Source organism: Cinclus cinclus, chromosome 16 (genome assembly GCF_963662255.1).
Source record: "Cinclus cinclus chromosome 16, bCinCin1.1, whole genome shotgun sequence".
Lineage (NCBI taxonomy): Eukaryota > Metazoa > Chordata > Aves > Passeriformes > Cinclidae > Cinclus > Cinclus cinclus.
This window is the reverse complement of record NC_085061.1, coordinates 500,571-524,053: the sequence shown is the minus strand read 5'-3', so window position 1 is coordinate 524,053 and position 23,483 is coordinate 500,571. Positions and strand designations below refer to the sequence as shown.

The following is a 23,483-nucleotide window of genomic DNA, read 5'->3' as shown; positions in this document are numbered from 1 at the left end:
TGAGGGCAGGAGGACAGTGTGGGCAGCCTGGGACCTGCTGCCCATCCCAGGGACCTGCTGTCTGTTGGTGAGAATGTGAGAGGAAATGCCCAGGTTCTTGCTCTCAGCATTCCCCAAGTTTTAAGCAATGTTCTCTGTGTGTTCTGGTGTTTCACAGTGGAATGAATCCTTTGGAGGCCTTTCCAAGCATGACACTGCATACAGTGATTCAGGAGGGGAGGGTGTTGGGTCTTTGTTTCCCACTCAACTGTGATATGGGATCAAGTGCCATCACTACGAGAGCTCTCCTGTGGGAAAGGGGGCTGTGCTTGTGTGTTTGTTGTGCCCAGAGATGGAAATGTTTCTTTCAGGAGACGGGAAAAGTCTAGGACAGCTTGTAAGGGCTGGATTCCTCTGTCTTTACAAAGTTTTTTGCTTCCTGTTGCCACTCAGGGGGGTTTAGGGGCTCTCTGAGCTCAGGCTTTACCTGGGTGAGGTGGTTCTGTACAGAGCAGTGTGTCTGGGGACTCTTGGTCCTTCACCCTTCAAATGAGAACCAGCTGAGGGAGAATGGGCTGGGGCAGAGTGTGGACGTGTTGAGGAAGTACTCCCTGAATCTGGATTTGGAGACTTCTGAGCACAGAATTCTGTTGTGTGGGGCAGAATCAGACATGCTGGTGGCACCTCAGCTGTCAGATCATCCGCCAGTTCCTCTGTCCTGCTGCTGGTGGTCATCAGCAACTGGACCCACCATTTCCACCACTTCCAAGGGGCTGAGGGACCCTGGGAATGCACTGCCCAGCAGCTCTGCCCCAGAGCACCCTGTGCTCGGGGAGCTTCCCCTGCAGAAAGATCCTGGACCCCCCTCTCCGTGGTCACCCCACACTGGGCACCGTGCCCAGAACATCCTGTTCTGATATGAGATTTAACCACGTTGTGCTTCCTCTTGAACTTTTGCAGAAGTACTTCAGTAAGGCCAGTCGCAGTGGGCTGTGATGGGCTCCTGGGAAAGATCCTGGGGGCTGGAACCAGCCAGGGCCAGGTGACCCCCAAAGGCCCCACTGCCCTCATGTCAGGGTCAGCACACTGTTCTCTCCACTGCTATCAACATCTCAGCACTGGACTACCCCCCCTGCCAGCAGGGAAGCTAAAGGCAACTTTGAAATCAATTTTTTATTATTACAAGAGTGGTAGTTAAACACGCTGGTGCTTCCTCCCAGCTGAGTCTCTGTGGAGCTGTATCCTTGACACACACCAAGAGCTGTGCCCGCCTGCCCCACGAGCACAAACCGTGGGCAGCAACACAACAGGGCAGCCAGGAGCTCCAGCACTGAAGGGAGACTTCAGTTTTTGCTGTTCCCATTGTAGTTGTTTGAGAAGGGAAATTCTGCAGCCACAGAGGTCAGAAGTAGCTTTGGTCCCATCCCGAGGCTCTGTTCCATGGTGTGGCACTGCTGTGCCATGTCTCTGCACACAGGAGTGCTGGAGAAGGGGATGGGATGAGACAGTCTCTAGGGGTCCCTTGCAACACAAACTTCTCTAGGGTTCTGTGACCTACCAGGCCACGGCCTTTCATCCACTGTCAGCACGTCCTGTCCTCTCGCTGCCGTCACCCTGCTCCCACCCACCCGCTGACACGATTTTACAGCAATGCTGATGTACACAAGCGCTCCACGCTAAAGCCAAAGCCTGACTCCGTGAGGTTTATAGCAGGGTTTATTAGGCAGAGCTTCCTCCCAGCGATCAGTCATAGGAGAGGGCAGCTTGGCCTTTTAACTCCCTCCGAATTGTGACGGACGGACAGACAGCCGGCGCGCGGCACAGCCTGGACCCCGCGGTCACTCGGTCACTCGGTCACTCGGTCACTCGGTCACTCGGTCACTCGGTGTCGCTGTCGGGGCCGAGGGGGTCCAGGGGCTGCACGCGCAGGGAGTCGTAGTTGGGGGGGGGCGTGCCGGGCTCGGGGGGCAGCGCCTCGGCCCCGGGCCCTGCACCCCCGGGCTCGGGCTGGAAGCCCAGGTTGGTGTGAGCCTCCACCAGCTCCGACACCGTCGGGGGCGCGTCCGGGTACCGCGCCCGCGCCCGCCGCTGCTTCAGGCCCTTGCACCAGCTGATCACGTTGATGACGGTGATCCACAGCGAGTCGATGATGATCTCCCCAAACTCAATGAGGCACAGCACCGAGCCCCCCATCCAGAACCCAAACTGGCCTCCCAGGCTCGACAGCAGCCAAACGATCTGTGGGAGGGAGGGAGGGAGGGAGGAGAGCGGAGCGCGTTGAGGAAGGGGAGCCCCTCCGATGTGCCCACCCCGATCCATCGCCCCTGTGCCAGTGCTGATGGGGGGGATGCCCCTGCACCTGGGACCTGCCTGCTGGGTCCTCTCCTGTGCTGGTGCTGCCCTGGGGGGGGTGGGACAGGGATGGGAGGTGGAGACGGGGAAGGAGCTGAGGGCTGTGAGCCACCAGGCAGAGGTGGCTTCGTCCACTTCACGGCAGCAGCTGTGGGAAACAGCAGCCTCGAGGGATGTGACAGACTGTCCCCGGGGCACGGAGCCCTGCCCGGGATGGGCACTCACCGTGGTGGCAGCTGACTCCGAGATGGTGCGGTAGTTGTACTCCTGGAAGTAAATGTTCAGCTTGATGATCCCATTCCTGTAAAGAGAATTTACCACCTTAGTGAGGAGCTGGCTGTCCATGTCCTGCACCTCTGCTCCAGCCTGACCATGGTGAGTATGAAGTGACAAACGTTATGATATTGGACTGTCCTCAGTGCTGATTGTACTTAACTGCATGTTTGAGTTTGACCCAGTCTGCAGCTCTGGAGAGCAGAGGACATACATGAAGTGCCTTTTGGATCTGCTTTCTGTGTGTCCCAGGTGAGCGTGCTCAAACCTGGTCCTCACTGTGCTGGCCCAGCGCCAGGGCTCGTGTCAGGCTGCTGTTAACAGGCTCGGCAGAGAAGATAAAGTGGTTGTTCCTTTCACTCACCTGTCCAGAGTCACATTTGTTGACATATCCCTTTCGTAAGACAGAATATGGAAAATCCAGTCCTAGGAAAACAAAATGAGTTCAGAAGGAGCAGAGGCATCCCGTGCTCCCAAAGAGCACCGTGCCCTGTCCCAGGTGCCAGGGGGATGCTCTGGACCTGAGCAGGGCACTGGGGGCTCCTTCCCTGCCCCTGGGAAGCCCCCTGTCCTGTGGGGGCACAGGGTGTGCAAGGTGGGCTCAGCCTTGGGCTAGCACTGGCTCTGGGACAGAGCCCGGGAGGGAAGAGTTGCTGTAGGGGTCCCTCCTCCTGCCTCGAGCCCCGGTGCTGCTGCTGGTTGTGTGTGGAAAAAGGGACTTTAGCTTTGACCTGGACACCAGCTCAGACCATAGCCAGTGTCCATGTGCTGGGAACAGGAACCATCAATGTCTGTTACCAAGGAATCTGAATATCTGAAACCAAGGAATCAGGGTTACCTCAGAGGCCTCTGATGGCCAGTCTGCCATGGAGATGGTCATTTTGTACTGGGTGTCACTGGAGGGAACACAGAGAGCATTAGTATGGAGATTTTCACTCCTCTTGAGTCTCTGGAACTTCATGGGGCAAGCCAGCCCTGCAGGGTTTGCTGCCCTTTTAGGAAAGTCAGGAGTGATGGGAGTCAGACAAAAGGATCCCTCTACTCCACAGCAACCAGATCAGGCTCAGGTACTCACTTGCATGTTTCTTTGCAGGAGTCAATGCAGATCTGACGCTGTTTTATGCTGGATCTTAGTGAGGAATAGCAATATGCTGCTTGGTGAAAATCAAATTAAAGTATCTGTTTAATAAGGACCCAGTTACTGAGTTATATCAGTTTCATTTATCAGGATAAATATTAGGTATAAACATTCTGTACAGATTTGCCATCTTCTCTTTCAACTTACCTTTCTTTGAAAAACTTGGGCAAAACACTCAGACAATTTAATAATAAATTAAAAATAAACTCTAATTTTCTGAAGACAGTTTTCACAGAGCCAGCTTGCCCAGGGTTGGTATTTTTGGCACAGCAAAGAGCTGTGCCACCCCAGGGGAGACTTGGACCCTCCATTCACCCTGCCAGGGGACCCAAAATTTTTGGGTGCAGAGGCCTGGAGGGATACCCTGGGGTTCTCTGTCTCTGGTGCCCCAGGGCTCCCCCAGCCCACAGCAAAGACCAAATCTGGCCCCTTCTCCCCAGCACTGGCCCAGGTGGCCACGTCCCATAGGGAGCAGGAGCTGCAGGGACAGCAGCAGATCCCAGGAACCCACCCCAGGAATCACCAGCAGCTCTTACCCCAGCCTGGGTAATCCTCATTATTGCAGTAATTCACCCCTTCAGGTAAAGGGAACATGTAGTGCCCACAGCCACAGATCTCGACCATGTGGTTTTGGAAACAGGAGCGCAGGCAAGCCTGGGGAGGGAAGGGGATGCTCAGCCTTGGGTGGACCCTTGGGCACTGCTGGCATGGCCCTGGTCCCCAGAGCCCTCACTCCCTGAACTCCCTCCCTGCTGCACTGGTTTGGGATGGTCTGGGGGCTGCAGACACACAGGGATGAAGATCAGAGGAAGAGGGGGCCGCCAGAGCCTGTCCCTGCCCAGAACCTCTTCCAGCCCTACTGGGCACTGGAGTTTTTAAGGCCACTCGTGGGATCTGCCCGTGGGTGAGACCTCATGGCAAATGGAGGGAACTCAGCTCCCACTCACACAAGAAACTGCTCATTTCTCAATTATTTTAGGGCTACACAGGAGTAATATTCAAGCTTCTGAAAGGGAATACAAATGTTCTCTTCCACAGACATGGCTGTGCTCTCCAGGCTTTACACAACACTGAAAAAGGGCTGTGTTTACACTTTAAGGCCAGGAATTTCCAAATCCTTCAACATAAAGAGCAGACATGTGAATGATCTGTGTGCAGGTGCTGCAGCTCCAGCTGCCCTTAGCTTGGTGAGGAGTGAAGTTCATCACCCCAGACTGGAGTGGGATTCTGCATGAGGCAGCACAAAGCAATAGCAAAGTCTATGAGAAGATAATTAAATTTAACAGTTGTGGTTAGGACAAGCAGAGAATTTCTGTGTGACAGGAAAGCTTCACAGAGTGCAGAGCAGTCAGGGTGTGATGGAAGAGCCTGGTTTTGCTGAGAGGGCTCTGAAGTGGCATTTCATGGGCACAAAACTCCGTCAGCATTTGCACGTCCAGGGAATAATGCAATCCTGCAATCCTCCCAAGTGTTTGCTTAAACCTTATACAAGCATCTTCAAAAGTTGGCCCAGTTGTTATTATATTATATAAAGGTAGAAATATAAAACCACTGCCAGCCCAAAACCCTCCTGATCTCCAGGTGCATCTGTGAATCACCCCAAATGGTTTGGGTGTTTTCCTTATTATCACATTGCACCCTCAAGAGCTGCTTCTCCCTCCAGTACAGCCTGTTACAAATTAACCCGTGCTTAGTGTTTGCACTCTAATTTTCTACATATTCAAGGTTTACAGACACTCAACTTTCTCATCCAATTTTCAGAGTGATGAAGAAGCAAAGAGCTGTTTGGCTTCCTGTACAAACCAGCTGCATTTTCAGACTGAAAAATTGATTCCCCCAAAGAGAAAAAAGTTAAAGAACACAGGAGTGTTCAGAGCGAGAACCTCTCCTTTATATTCCTCTCCTTTCAGGGGTAAATATCACTCTTGTACAAAAAACATGAGTTCCTTAGAAGTGTCACTCTGACATGGTCTCAGCAGAAGTTTCCCAGAGCCTTGGTGACTGCTCCTAAAGAACCATGCGGGGCTTAGATCAGATATTAGGAAAAACTTTTCATGGAAAGGGTTGCAAAGCATTTGAACAGGCTGCCCAGGGCAGTGTTCACCACAGTGTTCACCATCCCTGGAAGTGCTCACAAACCACGTGATGTGGCACTTCAGGGCACGGTTTATCAGTGGTGCTGCTGTGTTGATACTTGGATCTGATGATCTTGAGAGGTTTTACGATTTTATGATCTCCAGTACCCTGCATGATAGGCAAAGATTTAATTGCTTGGATGATTTTTCTTGGAGGGTGTTGTTTGATTCAGAAGGGTGTTTTACCTGTATGGAGTAGGAGGTGTTGTACTGGCTGTAGAGGTTTCTCACGGGGACATCGGAGCCGTTCATGGTGCAGTCACTGTAGGGATAACCCATCCGCTCCAGCTCATCCTGGAAAGGAGCCCGAACCCCAGATTGTGGTTATCACTTCTCCACAGGTCCCTGTGCCCATTTCCCAGAGGCTCTGTAATTCCTGTGCTCCCTGCTGGCTTCGCTAAAAATGAAAGGGTCTGTGGTGGCAGAGCTGAGGAGGCTGCAGCCCCTTCCCTGGGTGAATCCAGGCAGAAGAGGCTGCTCAGGGGTCCTGAACACCCTGACAAGGTGCTTGTCCTGGCAAAGCTGACATGCTGGAGGAAGAGGCAACGATGACCTGAGCCCAATCTTCTGGCCTCAGTAAAGCACTTTGCCAGGACAGTTACATAAAATCCTCCATAAAGTGCTCCAGCCCCTGACAGGTGTGTACCTTGACTCCTTTGGTTTGAGCCAGTTCAGCCAAGACTTAAAGCAAACTTGGTGTTGGTCCCATCAGATAACATTATTCTCAGACAATCTGCTCCCCAGGAATGCCACACATACCACCAGCACTCCAATGGAGGTTTCTGTCCCAGCCATGGCGTAGATGCCCTGATCCTTGAGGAAGGGGAAGCTCTTCTGTTGATGCAGCATGAGCCTGGCCCCAGCAGCAGAGGACAGGTAGGGAATGTAGTCCTGCTGGCTGATGTCCAGAATCAGCTTCAGCCCTGGGACACCAGACAAAACACAACAGGAATTGCATTGGAAGGTGAGGCTTGGGGAAAGAAGGGAGTCTATTTTCTTCTCACTGCTCTTTGGGAAGATCCATGGTGTGGCTGCCATGGCAGCCTGACCTGTGCAGGAAAACCTATGGTGGTGAATGCCCAGAATGGCAATAGCTGGGAACAGTCAGGTGTTGCCTCAGATATTTCAAATATCCAGAGGATGCCCTTCTGCTACATGTCTGTAGTCACTGTTTTGTCTGTGTGGCATATTTTCCTTTTGGGGCTCATCCCCTTCTGGAAAGCCTCTGTTCCCTGCTGCAGTGCTCCAGTGACAGAGAATCATAAATCTGTCCTGAGTGACAGGAATGGGCAGCAAGAGACAGAACCCTCACATCTACCCCCTCCTCCAGCACTGAGTGCTCCCTTACCAAACTCAGCCCCGGGGTTGGAAGAATTCAGAGCTTCTTCATCCATGCCCCAGTTAAAGATGTAGCAGTTCCCATGGTCTGGGTGGTAGATTTGGGTGAAATTCCTGGAAGAATCATACACATAGAACTGTGACTCTTGGAAGGGCTAAAGGGGTGTGACAAAAAGCAGATGGTGGGCCCAGCTCAGCAGCTGTGCTGGCATTCACCTCCCATTGCCTCATCTGCTGAACAGGGACTACAGCTGCTGGCACTTCAATCCAACTGCTTTTGGAATAAAAGCAAGGCAAGGTACAGGTGTCCACAGGGCCATGGCCCTGGGGACAGTGCTCAGTTGGATGGAGAGGAACATTTGTCACACAGGTGAGAGGAACAGCTGCTCAGTCTGAGCTGTGGTTACAGGTTTGGGCTCATGCTTTGATGGCAGTTCTTGGTTGCCCTTGCTGCAGAAGGAACAGGGCTCCCACAGCCTGGGGTGCTGCTGTGGGCTCCCCTTCCTCAGCACTGGAGATGGGAACTTGGGATTCACAGGAAACAGAGTTGGCTAAAATGCATTTCTCAGAGGCTTGTGCAAAAGGGAGGGGGTCAGCAACTGGTGCTGCTGGCTCAGCACCTGGTTATCACTGGATACCCTGGGTGCTGCTGTCATGAGAAAAAACTCTCACTCAGCCAGCACTATTCCAAAAGAACACATTTCAGCCAGGATCATATCCAGAAAACCTCTAGGAAGCCTTGTTAGAGCTGAGAATCAGCAGCGATCTCATTGGTAGCTGATATATACCTTAAAGAGAGAAAAGAACCTGTGTGCTGTTCATTCCTGCAGGGACAAAAGGAGCAGGGAGCTCGTGTGCACCTACTTGTAGTTGCAGGGTTCAGCCCCATAGAGACAGGCCAGGATCATGTCCTCTGCCTGGTAGCCCATCCTGATCCTGTCGTGCAGAGGGACCTTGGAGAGGATGGAGGTGGACTGCAGGATGTACCACTCGGTCACCGCCTGCGCCGCGCTGCTGAAGTTCCTGTACGTGCAGTTGTCAGAGCCCTGGTGGCTGCACTGGGGACACAGAGCAGGCAGGTCTGAGCCCTGGGGGGATGGCAGGGGCCATGGTGTGACCCCCTCTCCCCATGAGCTGCCTGCAGCTCCCACAAACTGAGAGGTTCAGCCTGACAGAGCCACAAGCTGGCTGTCACCCTGAACTGGCTGTCACAGTGCAGGGTCCTTCCCCAGGGACATTTCCCAGCTGGGCAGGTTATACATCAGCCCCAGGGTGACCTCACCAAGTTAACAGAAAATGTCAATTTGGGGCCAATTCTTTAAGGCTGGAGTTTCCTCATCTTCTGAGGTGTGCCCAGGCAGGGTCCTTGGAGCTTCCATGGGAGTAGGGCGGAGGGGTTACAAGACCACCCTGTGTCTCTGCACCGTGAACTGCAGCAGGAAAGGGATAGGGAACAGCCACAGCCTCTCCCTGGAATTTTGGGTGCCTGACCCAAGGAAAAGGTGAAGGTGTCCAGGAACCTGCAGGGAACACCCCTACCCTGGCTCTGTCCTGGGCTCAGCCTGCAGCAGGGGCTGGGACTGGGCACAGGCAGTCCCCAGACCTGGCATAGCCAGAGCAGAACCCCGAGGCAGAGTGGCCACGGGCAGCTGGTGGGGAGGAGACACCGATCTCCCCACTGCATCCTTGCCAAGGCACCCATCCCTCATCTCTGCCCACTGCCACTGTGGGACTGCTCTCACCAGCTTCACTGCCAGCTTGTACTTCTTCTCTTCTGACGTGCTGTTGGCTGGGGCAGGTGGAGCAGTGGTGTGGTTCCCCTCACCAGGGGCAGGTGGAGCAGTGGTGTGGTTCCCCTCACCAGGGGCAGGTGGAGCAGTGGTGTGGTTCCCCTCACCAGGGGCAGGTGGAGCAGTGGTTTCGTTGTCCATGGTGTCATTGCTCTCTCTGGTTCTGTTGCCCATGGCAGTCTCACTGCCCACAGCAGTGTGGTTGGTCTCAAAGATGTCCAGGATGATGGGATTGTCTTTGTCGTGCTCGTCGATGAGGACCAGGGGGATCTGGTTCCAGAGCTCCAGGTCAAGTGGTGGGGACACGTCGTCACTGCTGTTCCCTGGCTGCAGGATTCTCTCCAGTGCTGCCTCGATGAGCCTGTCCAGCTCCTTCAGCAGGGGCTTCACCTCCGAGTACCTGGGGACAGGCAGCTGTGAGCAGGCAGGGTCACGGTGCTGGGGACACGTGGCACTCACGCCACTGGCCTGGACCTTCCTGGGGAGCTCAGAATGATCCCTGGAATTCACTGGAGGACAACGGGAACGTCCATGCAGAGCATGGCCAGCTCAGGCACTGGGACAGCTGCAGCTGGGCAGAAGGGCAGCAGAGGATAAACAGGGAGTGCTGCAGGGCTGAACGCACCAGTGCTGGGCCACACGGGCTCTAGTTCAGTAATTCACTACAGTTTACACAAAACATCTCTAGCAAGTGGAGGAAAAACTATCCCTAAAGCAATTCTTGTGTTGGCTGAGAGTGCCTTGCTTCAGGCTACACTATTGTATGGATTTAAAACAACTATAAATTTAAAGCAACTCTAATGAAAATCAGTGACCCCTTTGAAATTGACGATTCAGTTCTGTCTCTGTGGCTTCTGCAAGCAGGACTGTGCAACCAGCTCCTAGTGACTGGAATATGAGCAATGAGAAGAATGTTCACAGCGAGGAAGAGGAAGGAAAGAAATTGTGGGAAAAGATGGAAAGACTGATTCTGGCTGGGAAAGGTGAGCTGAATTTGTTTCTTTTATGAGCTGAGGAAAGCTTGCAGGGAGGTAAAAACCCTCATTACACTGAGTGATATGGTGCAGAAACTGTGTTAGGAAGAAATTCTTCCCCACGAGGGTGGGCAGGCCCTGGCACAGGGTGCCCAGAGAAGCTGTGGCTGCCCCTGATCCCTGGAAGTGTCCAGTGCCAGGTTGGACACTGGGGCTTGGAGCAGCCTGGGACAGTGGGAGGTGTCCCTGCCCATGGCAGGGGGTGACATGAGATGAACTTGAAGGTCCCTTCCCAGCCCAAGCTGTTCTGGGATTCTCTGAAGCCCAGAAGAACTTGCAGGCAGATGAACCCTCCTGTGGCCCTGAACCATTCATCTCCATTTTGTTCTTTATTTGTTTTTAGGGCCACTTGGTGACTCCATTGATGCTCCTAATGTGATGTCTGAGACAGGAACGGGCCCTCAGTACCTCACACTGTTTCTGAGGGGTTAGGGCACACACGGGGAAACTGGGAGAAGAAAAGCTTACTTGAAAGGGTTGGCATTGCAGACAGTGACTGCCGGGAACTTCATGGTCTTAAAGCCAATGGAGAGAGACGAGGTGACGTTGTAGGAGAGGTAGGTGTTGATGAGGATCCCCCACTGCCAGAACACCAGGGATGCAAAGAGCAGCGTTAGGAAGAACCAGATTAATTTCTTCTTTGGCCCCTCCTTGATGATGCGCTTGGGGCCGTGGGTGTTGGTGTTGTCGCAGTACCAGACCAGCAGCTCCTTGTAGGTGTAACCAGGGCCCTTCTGCAGGCGGTGCAGTGCCCTCACCAGGTACTTCTTCAGGTTCATGCTGCTGCCTGTGAGCAGGAGAAAAAACATCAAACCAGCTCTGAGAGGGAGCAGGGGCTGTTCCACAGCAGGTGCCCTGGTACTGTCAGCACAGCAGGATGGGACAGTCACCGCCATGGCATGGCCCTGCTTTGTAACCCAGGAAAAACCCAGCACAGATGTGCTGCAGGGTCATGCCATGGCAGCAACGTGTCACCCAGCCTCCTGGGAGGACACAGGACGGCTTTGGGACTGGCAGTTCCAAAGGTGGTGAATGCTTTTGTCACATTTTGGGTCTTGCTGGCTGCACCAGAGCTGAGTGACCAGGACCTGTGGGACGTGGCCGTGCCTGGTCCTGCAGTGTGGCAGAGCCTGCCCAGGTGCTGCTCGGCGAGTGGGAATGCTGGGTGCACACTGACAGAGCTGGAATGCTCTCCCAGCATAGCCAACACTAGATGGACCAAGCAGTACACGCAGGAGCTGCCTGGGACAGAGCTCAGGCACACAGCTCTCAGGGCTCAACCTCACTGCAGCCTGGGACAATTCTTCTTAAAAGTGAGAAGGGTTAGAGCACATCCAGCTCTCAGAGGGGCAGGAGAGAGAAGCTGAAGCAGCAGCACATTTCCCAGGACCAGGAATGCTGTCCAGGGCTGCTGCCTGCCAGAGGAAGGACACCGCATTGGTTTTTCCCACCGAATTCCTTTGTCTGACAGGTATTATCAGTACTCCCCCCCCACTCCCCCTGCTCTGCTGAGGGATGCTGCATACTTGGCATTCATTTTGTGAGTAAATAGAACATTTTGTGCTGCTATTTTAAGGTTAGAATCTGTGTTACTAAATCTTAACATCCCGAGGCAGGATTTCAAAAAGAACCTGGGGCAGCCACTCAGAACATTTGTCAGATTTAAGCTGCAGGAGAGCACAGTTAAAGATTAATGCTGGGAACAGGCCCCATCCTGGGGGGAAGAGTGCTGGAATAAAGCAGCAATAGTTCACCAAGGAGCAGCACTCAGCGGGGCAGGAATGAGAGTGACACAGCCCTGCTTGCAGGTGGGCAAAGAAGGCAGTGAAGGTGTGCACGGGCCCTGGGGAGTGAAAGGAGGGGGATTCTTCATACTTTTCAAAAATAAAAAATACTAATTCCTTGATGTGCTAGGCAGTTTGACAACAGTATAAAGCCAATAGCTTGTGAAATCTCTCTCCATGATACAAAGAGAAATTATGGTTTTCACTGCGTTCCTACTACCTGTTAGATGTAGGTAATCCTCTGTGGAAGAGGATTTTGGAAAAAACAAACCCCAGCTTCTTCCTCTAAGACCCTAGGGATTACTCCTATAGAGAAGGATTTTGCTCTCCAAGGATCTTGTGTCCTGGCACTTGCACCCCCTGGACTCCAACATCACCATCTCCTCCTTCAGGACCTTGTGCCACTGAGGTTCCTCCTGCATTGCCTGGGGGTGCTCTGCTCAGGGAGAGAGCTGACCTTGCACCAGAGCCTGGCTGGGTTTTGGGCAGACACAAGGAAAGGGAGCAATGACCTCGGGCTCTGCTGAACTGCCCAGGGCTGTGGGAGGACAGGAGCCCCAGGCCCATCCTGCCCCAGACCTGCTGTGTGAGCTCAGCCCCTGGCACGGTCAGCCTTGGCTTTTAGAACTGAATCCTCATAGCTCGTTTAAATCTGGGGAGCCCAGTGAGGCAGACAAGGAAATCTTTTCTGCCTTTTAAGAAATTCAATAAAAGATTTAGATTAGATTGCAACTCCAAACCCTGCCCGGTGTGGGGCAGGATCCTGCCTGGCTGGTGCTGGCCAGCTGTGTGCTCTCAGCTGTCCCTGCTGCCACCAACCACTGGCTCCTGCCACAGGGAGTCCCCACTTGTGTGCTGGTCTCTGTGGGTCACTCACCAAACTGACAGTGCTGGAGGAAATAATTCCTTTTCATAGGGGGTAAAAGAGATGGCACGAAGCAAAAGCTGCATTTGAATACAACTGGATGACTTTTTTGCAATGTATATTCTCATTTTAGCAGTTTTCTTCTCACCTTTATTTCCAGAGTGTTTCTGAACAGGCTTTTCCCTCGCTGAGAGCTGGGAGCTGCCCCGGGTGAGCTGCCCTGGTACGGGGGCTCCTCCCTGGCACAGTGCTCAGAGCTCAGGGGCTGGAGCTGCTCAGGGCAGGGCTGGTGCCGGGGTTGGTGCCGGACTGGAGTGGGTCCTGCTCTGCCCCATCAGTGAGCTGCACCTGAGCAGAGAGGTGATAAAGGAAGGATGTAAAGACCCACCCTCCCTCAGACAACCGTGCCCCCTCCCACAGCCCCTCCGGGCCAGGGAGTGGAGCAGTGGTGGGGCAGAAGCTGAGCAGGGCTGGGGGCACAGGAGGTGCCACCCCCTCGAAGGACACACAGCCCTGAACCCTTTGCAGGTGGCTCCGGGGAGCCAGAACTGCTTTACATGTGTGCCCTGCTCAGGGCTGCTCTGGTCACAGCAGGGACATCTGAAGTGTCTGGGGCTGACCCCAGGGACGTGAGACCCCGTGGTGCACAGGGTGCCATGGCCCCTCTAGGCAGCGCGTGCATCCCTGTGACAACCAAAGCCACCCTAAGAGAAGCCTGCTCCTGGTTCCAGTGGGGTTTCTCTGCGCTGTGGACGTGTCCTCCCTGTCTCCAGCAGCTGAGTCCAGCCCTGCCTCATCCCAGCATCATCCTGGGTGAAACTCCTCCACCTCACAGTGACATCAGACTCCCACATTACGAAATGATTGTGTTGACTCTGTTGAATCTTCTCTGGGGTTTCCCTAGGGCAATTGCCACTTGGAGGAAATAAAGTCATGAGCAAAACTTGGCCCAGTCCTGGAAGCTCCAGGGTTGGACATGGGCTGCAAAACCACCCTGACACTACCGGCCGATGCCACTGTGATTGCTCAGCACTTTCTCTCCTGGGAAACCAGTCAATCCTCTTTGATCACCAGCTGCTCATCTGCCATCTCCCCTGAACCCTGAGGGAAAAGCTCAGTTTTCCTAAAGGAGACATCGATACTCTCTAGTGGTATTTTTGCAAATTAGAAGAATTTCTTTTGTTACCTCCCAAGTTTACAGGCTGGCAGCTTGAAAAGTGGAGCAGCAAGGTGTCAGTGAGCAATGAAAGCCTGTCTCAAGGTGGGGTCAGAGCTCCCAGCAGTTGCTCTGTGATGCTGGTGGAGTGCAGGGACAGTGGCCAGGGCACACAGTGCCAGCTCCAACACCCATGGCTCCAATCCACGCAGGCGCCTCTGGGTCTCCAGCCCAAAGGGCAGGTGAGCAGCACTCCAGGAGTATTTACAGTCTGGGAGCTAAGATAGCGCTCACCTGACTCTGTGCTGGGCGTTAGGCACTCTGCTCCCCTTTCCCTGCCTAAGCCTGAGCTCCCTCTGCTCTGCAGCCAGGCTGCCAGAGCTGTGGCTGCCCAGCCTGGAGAGGACAAGGCTCCAGGGAGAGCTCAGAGCCCTTTGCAGGGTCTGAAGGGACAGCTGGAGAGGGACTTTGTACAAGGGCCTGGTGTGACAGGACAAGGGGAATGGCTTCCACTGCCAGAGGGCAGGGCTAGGTGGGATATTGGGAAGAAATTCTTCCCTGGCAGGGTGGGCAGGCCCTGGCACAGGGTGCCAAAGCAGCTGTGGCTGCCCCTGGATCCCTGGAAGTGTTCAGGGCCAGGTTGGACAGGGCTTGGAGCAGCCTGGGGCAGTGGGAGGTGTCCCTGCCATGGCAGGGGCGAAATGAGATGAACTTGAAAGTCCCTTGCAACCCAAACCAATCCATGATCCCGTCTGTCCTTCTCTCACAGGACAATCACAAGCTGTGCTCCTCATGTGCCAGTAAGGTCACATTGCTGAGTTCACTTTGCTTGTTGGGCAAGGAATAACAGGAATCCTGGACAGCAAGAGGAGCAAACCCCCAACACCAGCAGCTGCATCCCCTGGGATGCTTCGAGCACACTCTGCCTCACCGGGAGACACCACCCTGGGCGAGAGGCACACTTCCAATACCAAACCAGACACTGAACCACTCCATGAACATGTGGTTTGCTCCCATTCTCTTTTACCAGGGAGATTAAAGGAAACCGCTGTGCAAATAAAGGTTAAATCCGAATTACTACCCCTGATGGCACACCAGGTCCATCCCAAACACCTGCCCTGCACGAAAGGCTGCCCTGCTGCTGCAGAGACCGGGTGAGCTCAGGTGTGCAGCAGTGCAGAACTCACCGTGAGCAGCCCCGTCGAGCTGGTCCCTTCTGCCCTGGGCGCTGCCGAGGGATGCCCGAGGGATGCCCGAGGGAATGCCCGAGGGAATGCCCGAGGGATGTCCCGAGGGAATGCCCGAGGGAATGTCTGAGGGATGCCCGAGGGATGCCCGAGGGAATGCCCGAGGGAATGCCCGAGGGAATGCCCGAGGGATGCCCAAGGGAATGTCCGAGGGATGCCCGAGGGATGCCCTCCCCCGGCAGCGCCCGGGGCCGAAGGGACCGGCCAGCCCCGGCCCCGCACGCTCCGTCCCGGTCCCCCCGTACCTGCCGCCCGTGCAGCGCTCCCGCTCACACCGAGCCCGATCCCGATCCCGATCCCGATCCCGGCCCCGCCGCTCCCGGGCCCGCCCCGGCCCGCCCCGCCCCGGCACGGCTGAGCCCGCCCTCGCTCCCTGCCCTCGCTCCTGCCCGCTCCCTGGTCCTTTCTGCCTGGTCCCTTCTGCCTGGTCCTTTCCTTGGAATATCGCTTGGATTTTCTCCTTACACGTCCCGGGGAATTACACCTGATTCTGCTGCTGCTGCTGCTGCTCCCGTCATGTCAAGGTCGGCTAACACAGCCTGGGATCAGTGGAACAAACCTCACAGAATCACAGAAAAACAGAATCACAGAATTACAGAAAGACAGAATCACAGAAAAACAGAATTGCAAAAGCACAGAATTATTTGGTTAGGAAGGGGCCTTAGAAAAATAGAATCCTGGCATGGTTTGGGTTGGAAGGGACCCTAAAGCTCTCCCAGTTCCAAGTCCCTGCCATGGCAGGGACACCTTCCAGTGTCCCAGGCTGCTCCAAGCCCCAGTGTCCAGCCTGGCCTTGGACACTTCCAGGAGTCCAGGGCCAACCATAGCTGCTCTGGGCACCCTGTTCTCTGGGACAGACATTGATATTCAAATAGAAGGGGCAGAGCTTTGCCTCAGTGGCACCAATGGACTGATCTGGAACTTGATGATCTCTTTCTTGAGCACTGTTTCCATAAAATGACAGAATGAACTAAACTTGAAAGTAGCTTTTCTGCTTGCTTGGAGCTGGTAGGCAGCAGCTCAGAGGGGCCAGGCCCTCCCATCCCAGCTGTTGGGATTTTCACAGTGATTAGCATGTGTTTGGTGATTTCATGACTTAATCTCAATATTATGTGTCTTGCACACTGACTCCTGTTGATCCCATAATTAATCCCTCAGGGGGGCTGGAGATACATGATCCCCCCCCTCCTCCATTTTCTGTATTTTCCTAGCCCAGGGCCAGCCCAGTGTGTGCCATGGGCTGGGATCCCTCAGCCCAGCACTGATGTACAAACACATTTGGAGGTAAAATCTTGAGCATCTTGAGCGATGTGGGAGACGTCAGCTCCTCACAACAGAACAGTGAACATGTACAAACCTCCTTGGAACCATAAATCACTGCTGAGGGCAGAGCATTGTACACAGGTGTGATTGTCTTTTGCTAAGAGAGGTAATGACAGGTTCTTGTTCAATCAGGACTTGGTCAGACTTTGCCAAATGTCCCTGTGTTCTGTTATTTGGGAACAAAAGGGATTTTTATTTTTAACTGGTGCAAGTGTACCTCATGTCATGATGTCAGGAGTGGAATGTGGGATTGTGTTTGAGAAGTGTCTCTGAGGGAAGCTGGAATGAGCAGGTTTGATGGACCAGGACCTGCCGGGTTCCTCTGTCCTGTCCCAGTAATTGGCCTGCTATGGCACTGCTTTCCCGAGAACAATGTCTGTTACCAGCCCTGGCAGCTCCAGCACTGGAAGTAAAGCCTGTGGTGTTTGTTCTAGGGTTTGGAACATCAGCTGTGCAGCCAGCAAAGCCAAATGACCTTGAGCTGACTTGACTTTCCATCATCTCTCAATTGTTTATGAGAAAGTTTATTCATAAGCAAAAACCTCCTGCTGAAAATACAGCTGAAACACCACAGGAAGCTCCCCTGCATCTCAGGCATTGTGTTCCCAGTGGTGTGTTGTGCTGGCATGATGTACTGCTGACAGCAGCTAAACACAGCTGGGACACCAGATCCATGGGGACAATCAGCCCTGAAAGTGACTCCATCTGCCCAATCCACCCTGTTTCAAAAATATCAACTGCTCCTCAATTTGTCTGATGGAAGGAAAATGTTTTGATGGTGGCTGTGGCTGCAATGGGCACAAAGGCAGCTGGAATTTAGCTGGATGCTGTTAGGTCTGGATGTGCAGATGAAGAAGAGCAGAGATGCTTGTTCCTATCAGTTCCCACCAGTCACCATGGGTTCCTGTCACCATCACCATCATGCAATGCTGGTGCAGGCATTGTGGCCTTGCACAGAGAGGCTGTTCCTGTCCCTGTCCCTGTCCCTGTCCCTGTCCCTGTCCCTGTCCTTGCCAAGGGAGCCAGGCAGCCACAGTGGCTCAGGCTCACCCAGGGCAGTAATTGCTGGGTTTTTCATGTGCCCTTCCAGAGACACGCTGTCACTACATGGAATTGAATAATTTCATTTTGCGCAGTAAAATCCCAGTGAAGTGACATTAAGCATCTCCCAACCACCCCGTGCTGGAGCTGCTGTGTAAAACCTGTAAACTGGCCTGTGTTTGCGTTACAAAGATCAGGCAGTAAAACCCAGACTGGTTTTGTTTTACAAGCTCAGAAGAGGGGAGGGAAGGGGCCCCGCTGGCTCCTGCTGGCCTGGCATAGCTCGGTGGGCCAGTGGCCACAGGAGGGGTCGCTCCGTGCCAGGGTCGGGCTCTGGCCAGTGGCACCACCAGGGTGTGGCTGTGCCAGCCAAGATGTGGCTACGGGGAAGGAGGGATGGGCAAACTCCACTGGGGCCCAGCTTCCTCAGCCCCAGTGGTGAAACTGGGCGCTGGGACCCAGTTCACCTGCGGATGACACTGGGCAGGTTCTCGGTGCAGCACTGTGATGATTTGTCACTGGTGGGGTTTCCCCTGACCAGCTCTGTAACTAATTGTGACACAGAATTAGTTGCTCTCATTTGCCTTTTCCGCTGCAGAGGTTTACTAGAAAAAAACATCCCTCCTGCTGTGACTCCAGTATCCTGGGATGTGGCAGCTCAGGTGGAGCCCAGTCCTCTGGATGCCCTCAGGATGCCCTGGTACAGGCCAGGGAGTGCCAGCGTGGCTCCAGCAGGATGCAGCAATGTAAAGGTGCCCTGGGCTGGTGCTTTATGGTCCCCTCCCATGTCCTGGGGCAAATGTGAACTATTTTGTGACTGATGACATTTTATAACAAGACCAGAGCTGATTTATAACATGACCGGGAGTGATTACCCCTGTGTACCCAGGGGAACAGCTTGTACTGTTCAGGATTCATTATGTAAACTTGGGTGAGAAGGTCTTAAACCCAGAAGGACAGTTCTGGAGTGAGAGGCGTTGTGACAACAGGGTGATTCACCCGGCTCCAGCCAGCTCCCACCTCCGCTGTGTGCTGGGTGATCACATCCCACAGGCTTGCGGTGTGCTCTGCTGCAGGTGAATAAATCTAGGAAACACATATTTTTAATCCCTAGAAACAGATATGGATAAAGCCTGTGAGTGGAAGGGAGAGAAGTGACCCCACATCCCATAGGTGGTGCTGGATGGGGCCCAGCTGGCTCAGTTGCTTGGGGCTTTGTAGGTTGGGGGTGTGGGTTGGGCTGGGTTGGGTTTTTGTCACTCAGCCCCACAGGGTCCCCTCCTGTCCTTCATCTCTTCCTGCTTTGGGAGCACTGCTGATGGCCAGGCTGCCAGGATCACAGTGCCACCGTGGTCCTGGGGGGCTGGCAGGGCTGGCACCCCCCCATGCCCAGCAGTGATGGGGGCTCAGGTCCCGACTGGGTCCAGCTCCTCCAGCTCCTTCTGGAGGGGAAACTGAGGCAGACCCGTAAGACTGGGAGGGACAAGGAGGTGCAGGAGTGTTACAGGAAAGTGCTGAGGCTTGGGCGAAGATTCCAGTGGACAGAGAAGCAGGAACACTCTGTCCACAGCCCTGTGGCCAGGTGTGTTTCCCTGTTTACACCTCAGGCTGTGTTACAGCCAGCCATGGCTGCAGGTCAGCATCCCCCAAGCTGGAGGGGAGAGCTCTGGAACAGGGACAAGGATGGGGGGACTGGAGAGCCCCTGCCCTCCAGCACCACTGCCCCCAGTGCCTGCACCAGCAAGCCCAGTTCCCCAGGGCCAGGCCACCCTGAGCGCACACAGCTCTGGGGCTCGGGCACAGCACTCACTCAGCCTGGCTCCAGCGTGAGCCGTGCCCAGTGCCAGCTGTGCCCGGGGCTGTGGGCAGCTGCTGAGGGCACGTCCTGGCCCGTCCTGCTCACAGGGATTAGCGCTGGGCTCTGCAGTGGCCTGTCCCTGTGGAGGGACCTGCTGCTCCTGTGGGTCAATCCCTGACTCGCTCACGCTGCCTGGAACTGCTGCAGTGCTGCCATGACTCCCCTGCACAGCCTGGCCTTGCCTGGGGATGCTCCAGCTGCTGGAAAATGCTTCCAAAGTGCTGAGCACAGGCTGGGCTGGTGGGGATGGCTCAGGCCAGCTGTTCCTCCAGCGCTGCCCAGCTCTGGCGCTGGTTCACCCTGCCCTGGAGGTGAAGGGGTAAAACTGAACCATCCGAGCTGTCCAGTCCTGTTTGGCCTCCCCAGAGCTGGGCTTGAGCACAAGAGGCTCAGAGCCTGGATGAATTTTCCATTTCCATAGGCATGTGCTGGAGATGCCTTTCCCCAGACCAGCCCCATTTACATTAATGAGGCATTTAACTCCCAAACCTGTTTGTGGACCACTGGATGTCACCCAGATGTTACCTCTCTGGAAGGGGCCTGGGCAGTTTTTAACCCTGTCAGTGATGCCTGGCTACATCTGCTGGGAGCAGCTTTGGGCAGCTGTCCCTTCCTTCCACTCTGAGGGAGGCTGGGGTCCCCTCTCCAGGCTGACATCCCAACATGGGCAGATTCTTGCTGTCCAGAAAATCCCTGTGCAGGTGGGTTTTCCTCCTCAGCTCCTCCACCACCTCTGTCTTTCTCCCCTCTGGCAGTGGCTGCTGCAGGAGCTGTGGAGGAGCAGAGCAGAGCAAGGTTCTCCTGCTGTGCCTTCTCTCCTCGAAGGGCTGGTCCTGGTGTGCCTGCAGCCTTTCCTGTGAGTCAGCACCTGCTGCTGCAGGTTTGTTCCAACACCTCTCCCCAGCCTGTCCCTTGCCAAGGCAGTGCCTGCAATGCTGCCTGCACCTTCACGGTGTTTTGGGGTGCTGCAGCTGCTCCCTGCAGCCCTGTGGTGCCACAGAGCTGGAGCTGTGGGTCTGGGGTCACTGTCATCCTGCCCAGGAGCTGGGCATTGTGGCTGAGCTGTATCCCAGGGACGGAAGGCAGGGTTGTGAGTGAGGGGTGCCTGGGCTGGAGCCCCCCCGGGAACCCCATGAGGAGAGACCAGGCTTCCCTGGAGCCAGCGCAGTGGGACAGGGGATGGTGCTGAGCCCTGGATTTCACAGCCTGTTCTTCCCATAAGCCCGGAGCTGAATGTCTCAGACACTTTGGGTTTATGATGTTTAGTGTGTGCCAGTGCTGATTCTCAGACTGTCCCCGGTGGTTTTCTGTGTTTGAGGTGACTCAGCACAGTTCAGTGTTTAATTCATGATGAAGTAAAGCATTTCTGTAGATCCATGGCTCTCTGCCTTCTGAGGATTATTCATACATGGAAAAAAGGTGTTCTACCTGCCCCAAGAGTAACTGCAAACAGCACCTGTGGAACACCTGTGCTTTTCCAAAGAATTTAGAGCAAGTGTTCTCCCAAAAAAGCACCTGTCAGGACACATATCCTGGGTTTTCAGTGGGGGAGCCCCGACACTTCTGTTTCTGGACCACTACAGGTTAGCAGCTTTGCTCTCCATCAAAGGATATTCCCCTTATTGGAACTGCAGGTCTTGGTATAAAGTCTGGCCAGTCCCTACACCTGCTTTCATGCAGGGCTGGCGCCACTCTGTTTATTTTCCAAGGTTTTGTTTTGCTCTGTGGAGGCTTTAGAAACACAAAATCCCTGACCCATCCCAATCTGTGCCAGCTGCCAGTGCCTTCCCTGGCCTTAGAGCCAGGTGTGGGGGGTTCACTCCTGTCAGGGGGCTGATTGCACGATCAGCACTCGCTGATTCAATCCAGCTCTGAGGGTTGGAGGTGGGTGGGGTGCTTGAGCAGTCTGAGGGGAAGAAGAAATTCGGGGGATAGCTCAGCAGTGGGGAAGAACCAGGACCAGCATCAAGCTGAGCTTGGGCAGTCTCTCCTTAAGCACTGCCTGCAGCAGATGTGAGCAAACCTTGTGGAGAGCTGTGGTCACTGAGGTGCTGCTGCACACACAGGTACAGATGTGGAGTGGAAGAACTGTGGCATGCCCCCCTTTGTGGTGTTTGCTTGCTTTCCTTGGGAGGTGAGCACCCCAATGTTCCCTGCAGGCTGTGCTCGGTGGGAGCTGGGGGCAGCTGACCCCTCTGCACTGGGAGGCAGGTCCTCAGTCAGGTGTGACGGGGCCAAACTCAAGCTTGCACTAAGCTGCCAAGGCAGGAGTTTGTGCTGAGGTGTTCCTCAGCTCTGGACTTGGCTGTGGCTCCTGTCCCTGCTGTAGTGGGGACAGCTCATGCCTGTGACACCGAGGGGAGTGAGGCTCCCTGGGCTGCTCTGCTCTGCTCTAGCTCTGTTCTGCCACTGCTGCCCATGGGACAAGATTGTCATGATGAGTGTTGGTATTTAATGCCGTTAGAGCTGATGGGGATGAGCCATGGCTTGCCCAGAGCACCTCTCAGTGCTGGACCAGGGGCTGAGGCAGATCTTCTTCTCACTTTTCCTGTGGCCTCCAAGGGACTGCCCAGGTGTGGAGCTGTCTGGGGACACCTGAAGTTCCAGTGGTTTTGGTCCCTTGCTTTGTGAAAGGCCTTTCCATTGTTTTTGCTTGCACCTCATGCTCCTCCTGCCTGCTCCTGAGCTGGGTCCCACAAAACCCCCCTGTTCCATCTCTGCTGGGAGGCTTGGCCCTGTTGAGAACCTACAGCCCCTGGGCAGGCAGAGACAAGCCCCCTCAGCTCTCTGGCTGCCTGCAGGGAACTAACTCATAGCATGGTGATTTAAAAATAATAAAAAAAATGGGGCAAAGCAGTTACTCAAAAATATATCTTTATTTTTTAGTTTATCATCTACTTAAATAATTCAATTAAAATAGGTTTTATTGCACATTAAAGAACCTTTCTGGATTCTCACTGTCCTCTATAAAATAAGCTCCTAGAGAAAGGAGAGACTCTTCCACTCAGACACCCCTCACACACTGCATTGCTCTGGGCTCTACAGACCCCAGCAGTGTAGAGGGGGCTCTGCTCACATCTCCACAGGGCGCTGAAGGCAGCAGAGCTGTGGCAGAAGGGAGCTGGTGCAGGGTATGGCCGGGTGCCCCAGCTCACCCCAGGAGCTCTTGTGGCTGTGTGGGCACAGGCAGCAGCTCCTGGCCCACGGTGGGAGCAGCAGAGGAGGTAAAATGTGGCTGCTGATACTGCCTTGTGGATGGGGGCAAGGTGGATGAGGTACAGGCAGAACGAGACATCCTCTAGGCACTGCCAGCTCCAGGAACTGGGGAACTGCGTGGCTGCAGGAGGAAGTCCTTGCCTGGGGTTGAACAGGAGAAGAGCAGCCAGCTAGATCCCTGTGAGGCTTCTGGGAAGTCACTTAATGAGCTCTTTGGAAGTTATGTTTAAGGGCTGCCTGAGTGATGTGGAATGGAACAAGCTTGCAGAGGATGCACTTCATTACTGTGCTTCAAATTGGATTTCATGCCCTTTCAGATGATTCTTTGGGGGTGACGTGGGCTTTCCTACCCCAGCTGTGTAGTAACTTGCTCTACAAGCACATTTCTGGTTGTCTTGGCTTTTCATCTCACAAGAAAGAGCTCCTTAGGCCACCACTTGAATCAGGTTTCTAATGAAAATTCAAGTGAGAGCTTTCCTTTTAAGCTCTTTTGTGCTTTACCCAAGCCCCTGTCATGCCCTTCCTACAATTGCACCCTGGATTCCTGACAGCCCGGGGTTTTTCCCACAGGTCCAGCCACACAGCAGAGAGCAATTAGTGTTAATGCTCAATGTGGCAGCAATCTGGTGCTGTGGAGCAACTCCTGCCCACATGCAATGGGGTGTGTGCAGCTGGTGGCTAATGCGTGCCTTTGCCTGGTGAGACACCCCAGCTCAGTACCACATCCTGCTCCAGCCATCTCCTGCCATCATTAACTCCAGGACTGATGTTGCTTGAAGCTCCTAATGTCTCTGAGCCCTCTGCTTCTGTGTCTGAGCTCTGCTCAGGGCAGCTTTGACTGCCGGCTCAATCCCCGAGTGAGGGTGTGACCCGACAGCCCCTCAGTGTTTGTCTGGACACGTGGGTCCAGGACCCCCCTCTTTGGGCACACGGTGGGTGGGTGGGTGAGGAGTG

At 54.4% G+C, this 23,483-nt stretch overlaps 1 protein-coding gene across 1 annotated transcript; it reads right to left on the bottom strand.

Annotated features, from left to right (window-relative positions):
* Positions 1-1,857: 1,857 nt before the first annotated feature.
* Positions 1,858-10,818, bottom strand: SCNN1B (sodium channel epithelial 1 subunit beta). Its single transcript, XM_062503851.1, has 13 exons — positions 10,508-10,818; positions 9,191-9,405; positions 8,958-9,004; positions 8,080-8,273; positions 7,226-7,329; positions 6,637-6,800; positions 6,064-6,171; positions 4,279-4,396; positions 3,680-3,755; positions 3,443-3,500; positions 2,969-3,030; positions 2,557-2,632; positions 1,858-2,217 (listed from the first exon to the last, which is right to left on the bottom strand). Exons 1-13 carry the CDS (start codon positions 10,816-10,818, stop codon positions 1,858-1,860), a joined length of 1,893 nt encoding a protein of 630 aa, XP_062359835.1.
* Between the last annotated feature and the right edge of the window lie 12,665 nt (positions 10,819-23,483).

Excerpts from the sequence above, each read along its gene's own strand:
- SCNN1B (XM_062503851.1), bottom strand. The coding sequence starts at position 10,818 with ATGAACCTGAAGAAGTACCTGGTGAGGGCACTGCACCGCCTGCAGAAG. Across the intron at positions 3,756-4,278 it reads TGAGGATTACCCAGGCTGGG|CATATTGCTATTCCTCACTA; the intron begins GTAAGAGCTGCT and ends TTCACCAAGCAG. Across the intron at positions 2,218-2,556 it reads CGGAGTCAGCTGCCACCACG|ATCGTTTGGCTGCTGTCGAG; the intron begins GTGAGTGCCCAT and ends TCCCTCCCACAG.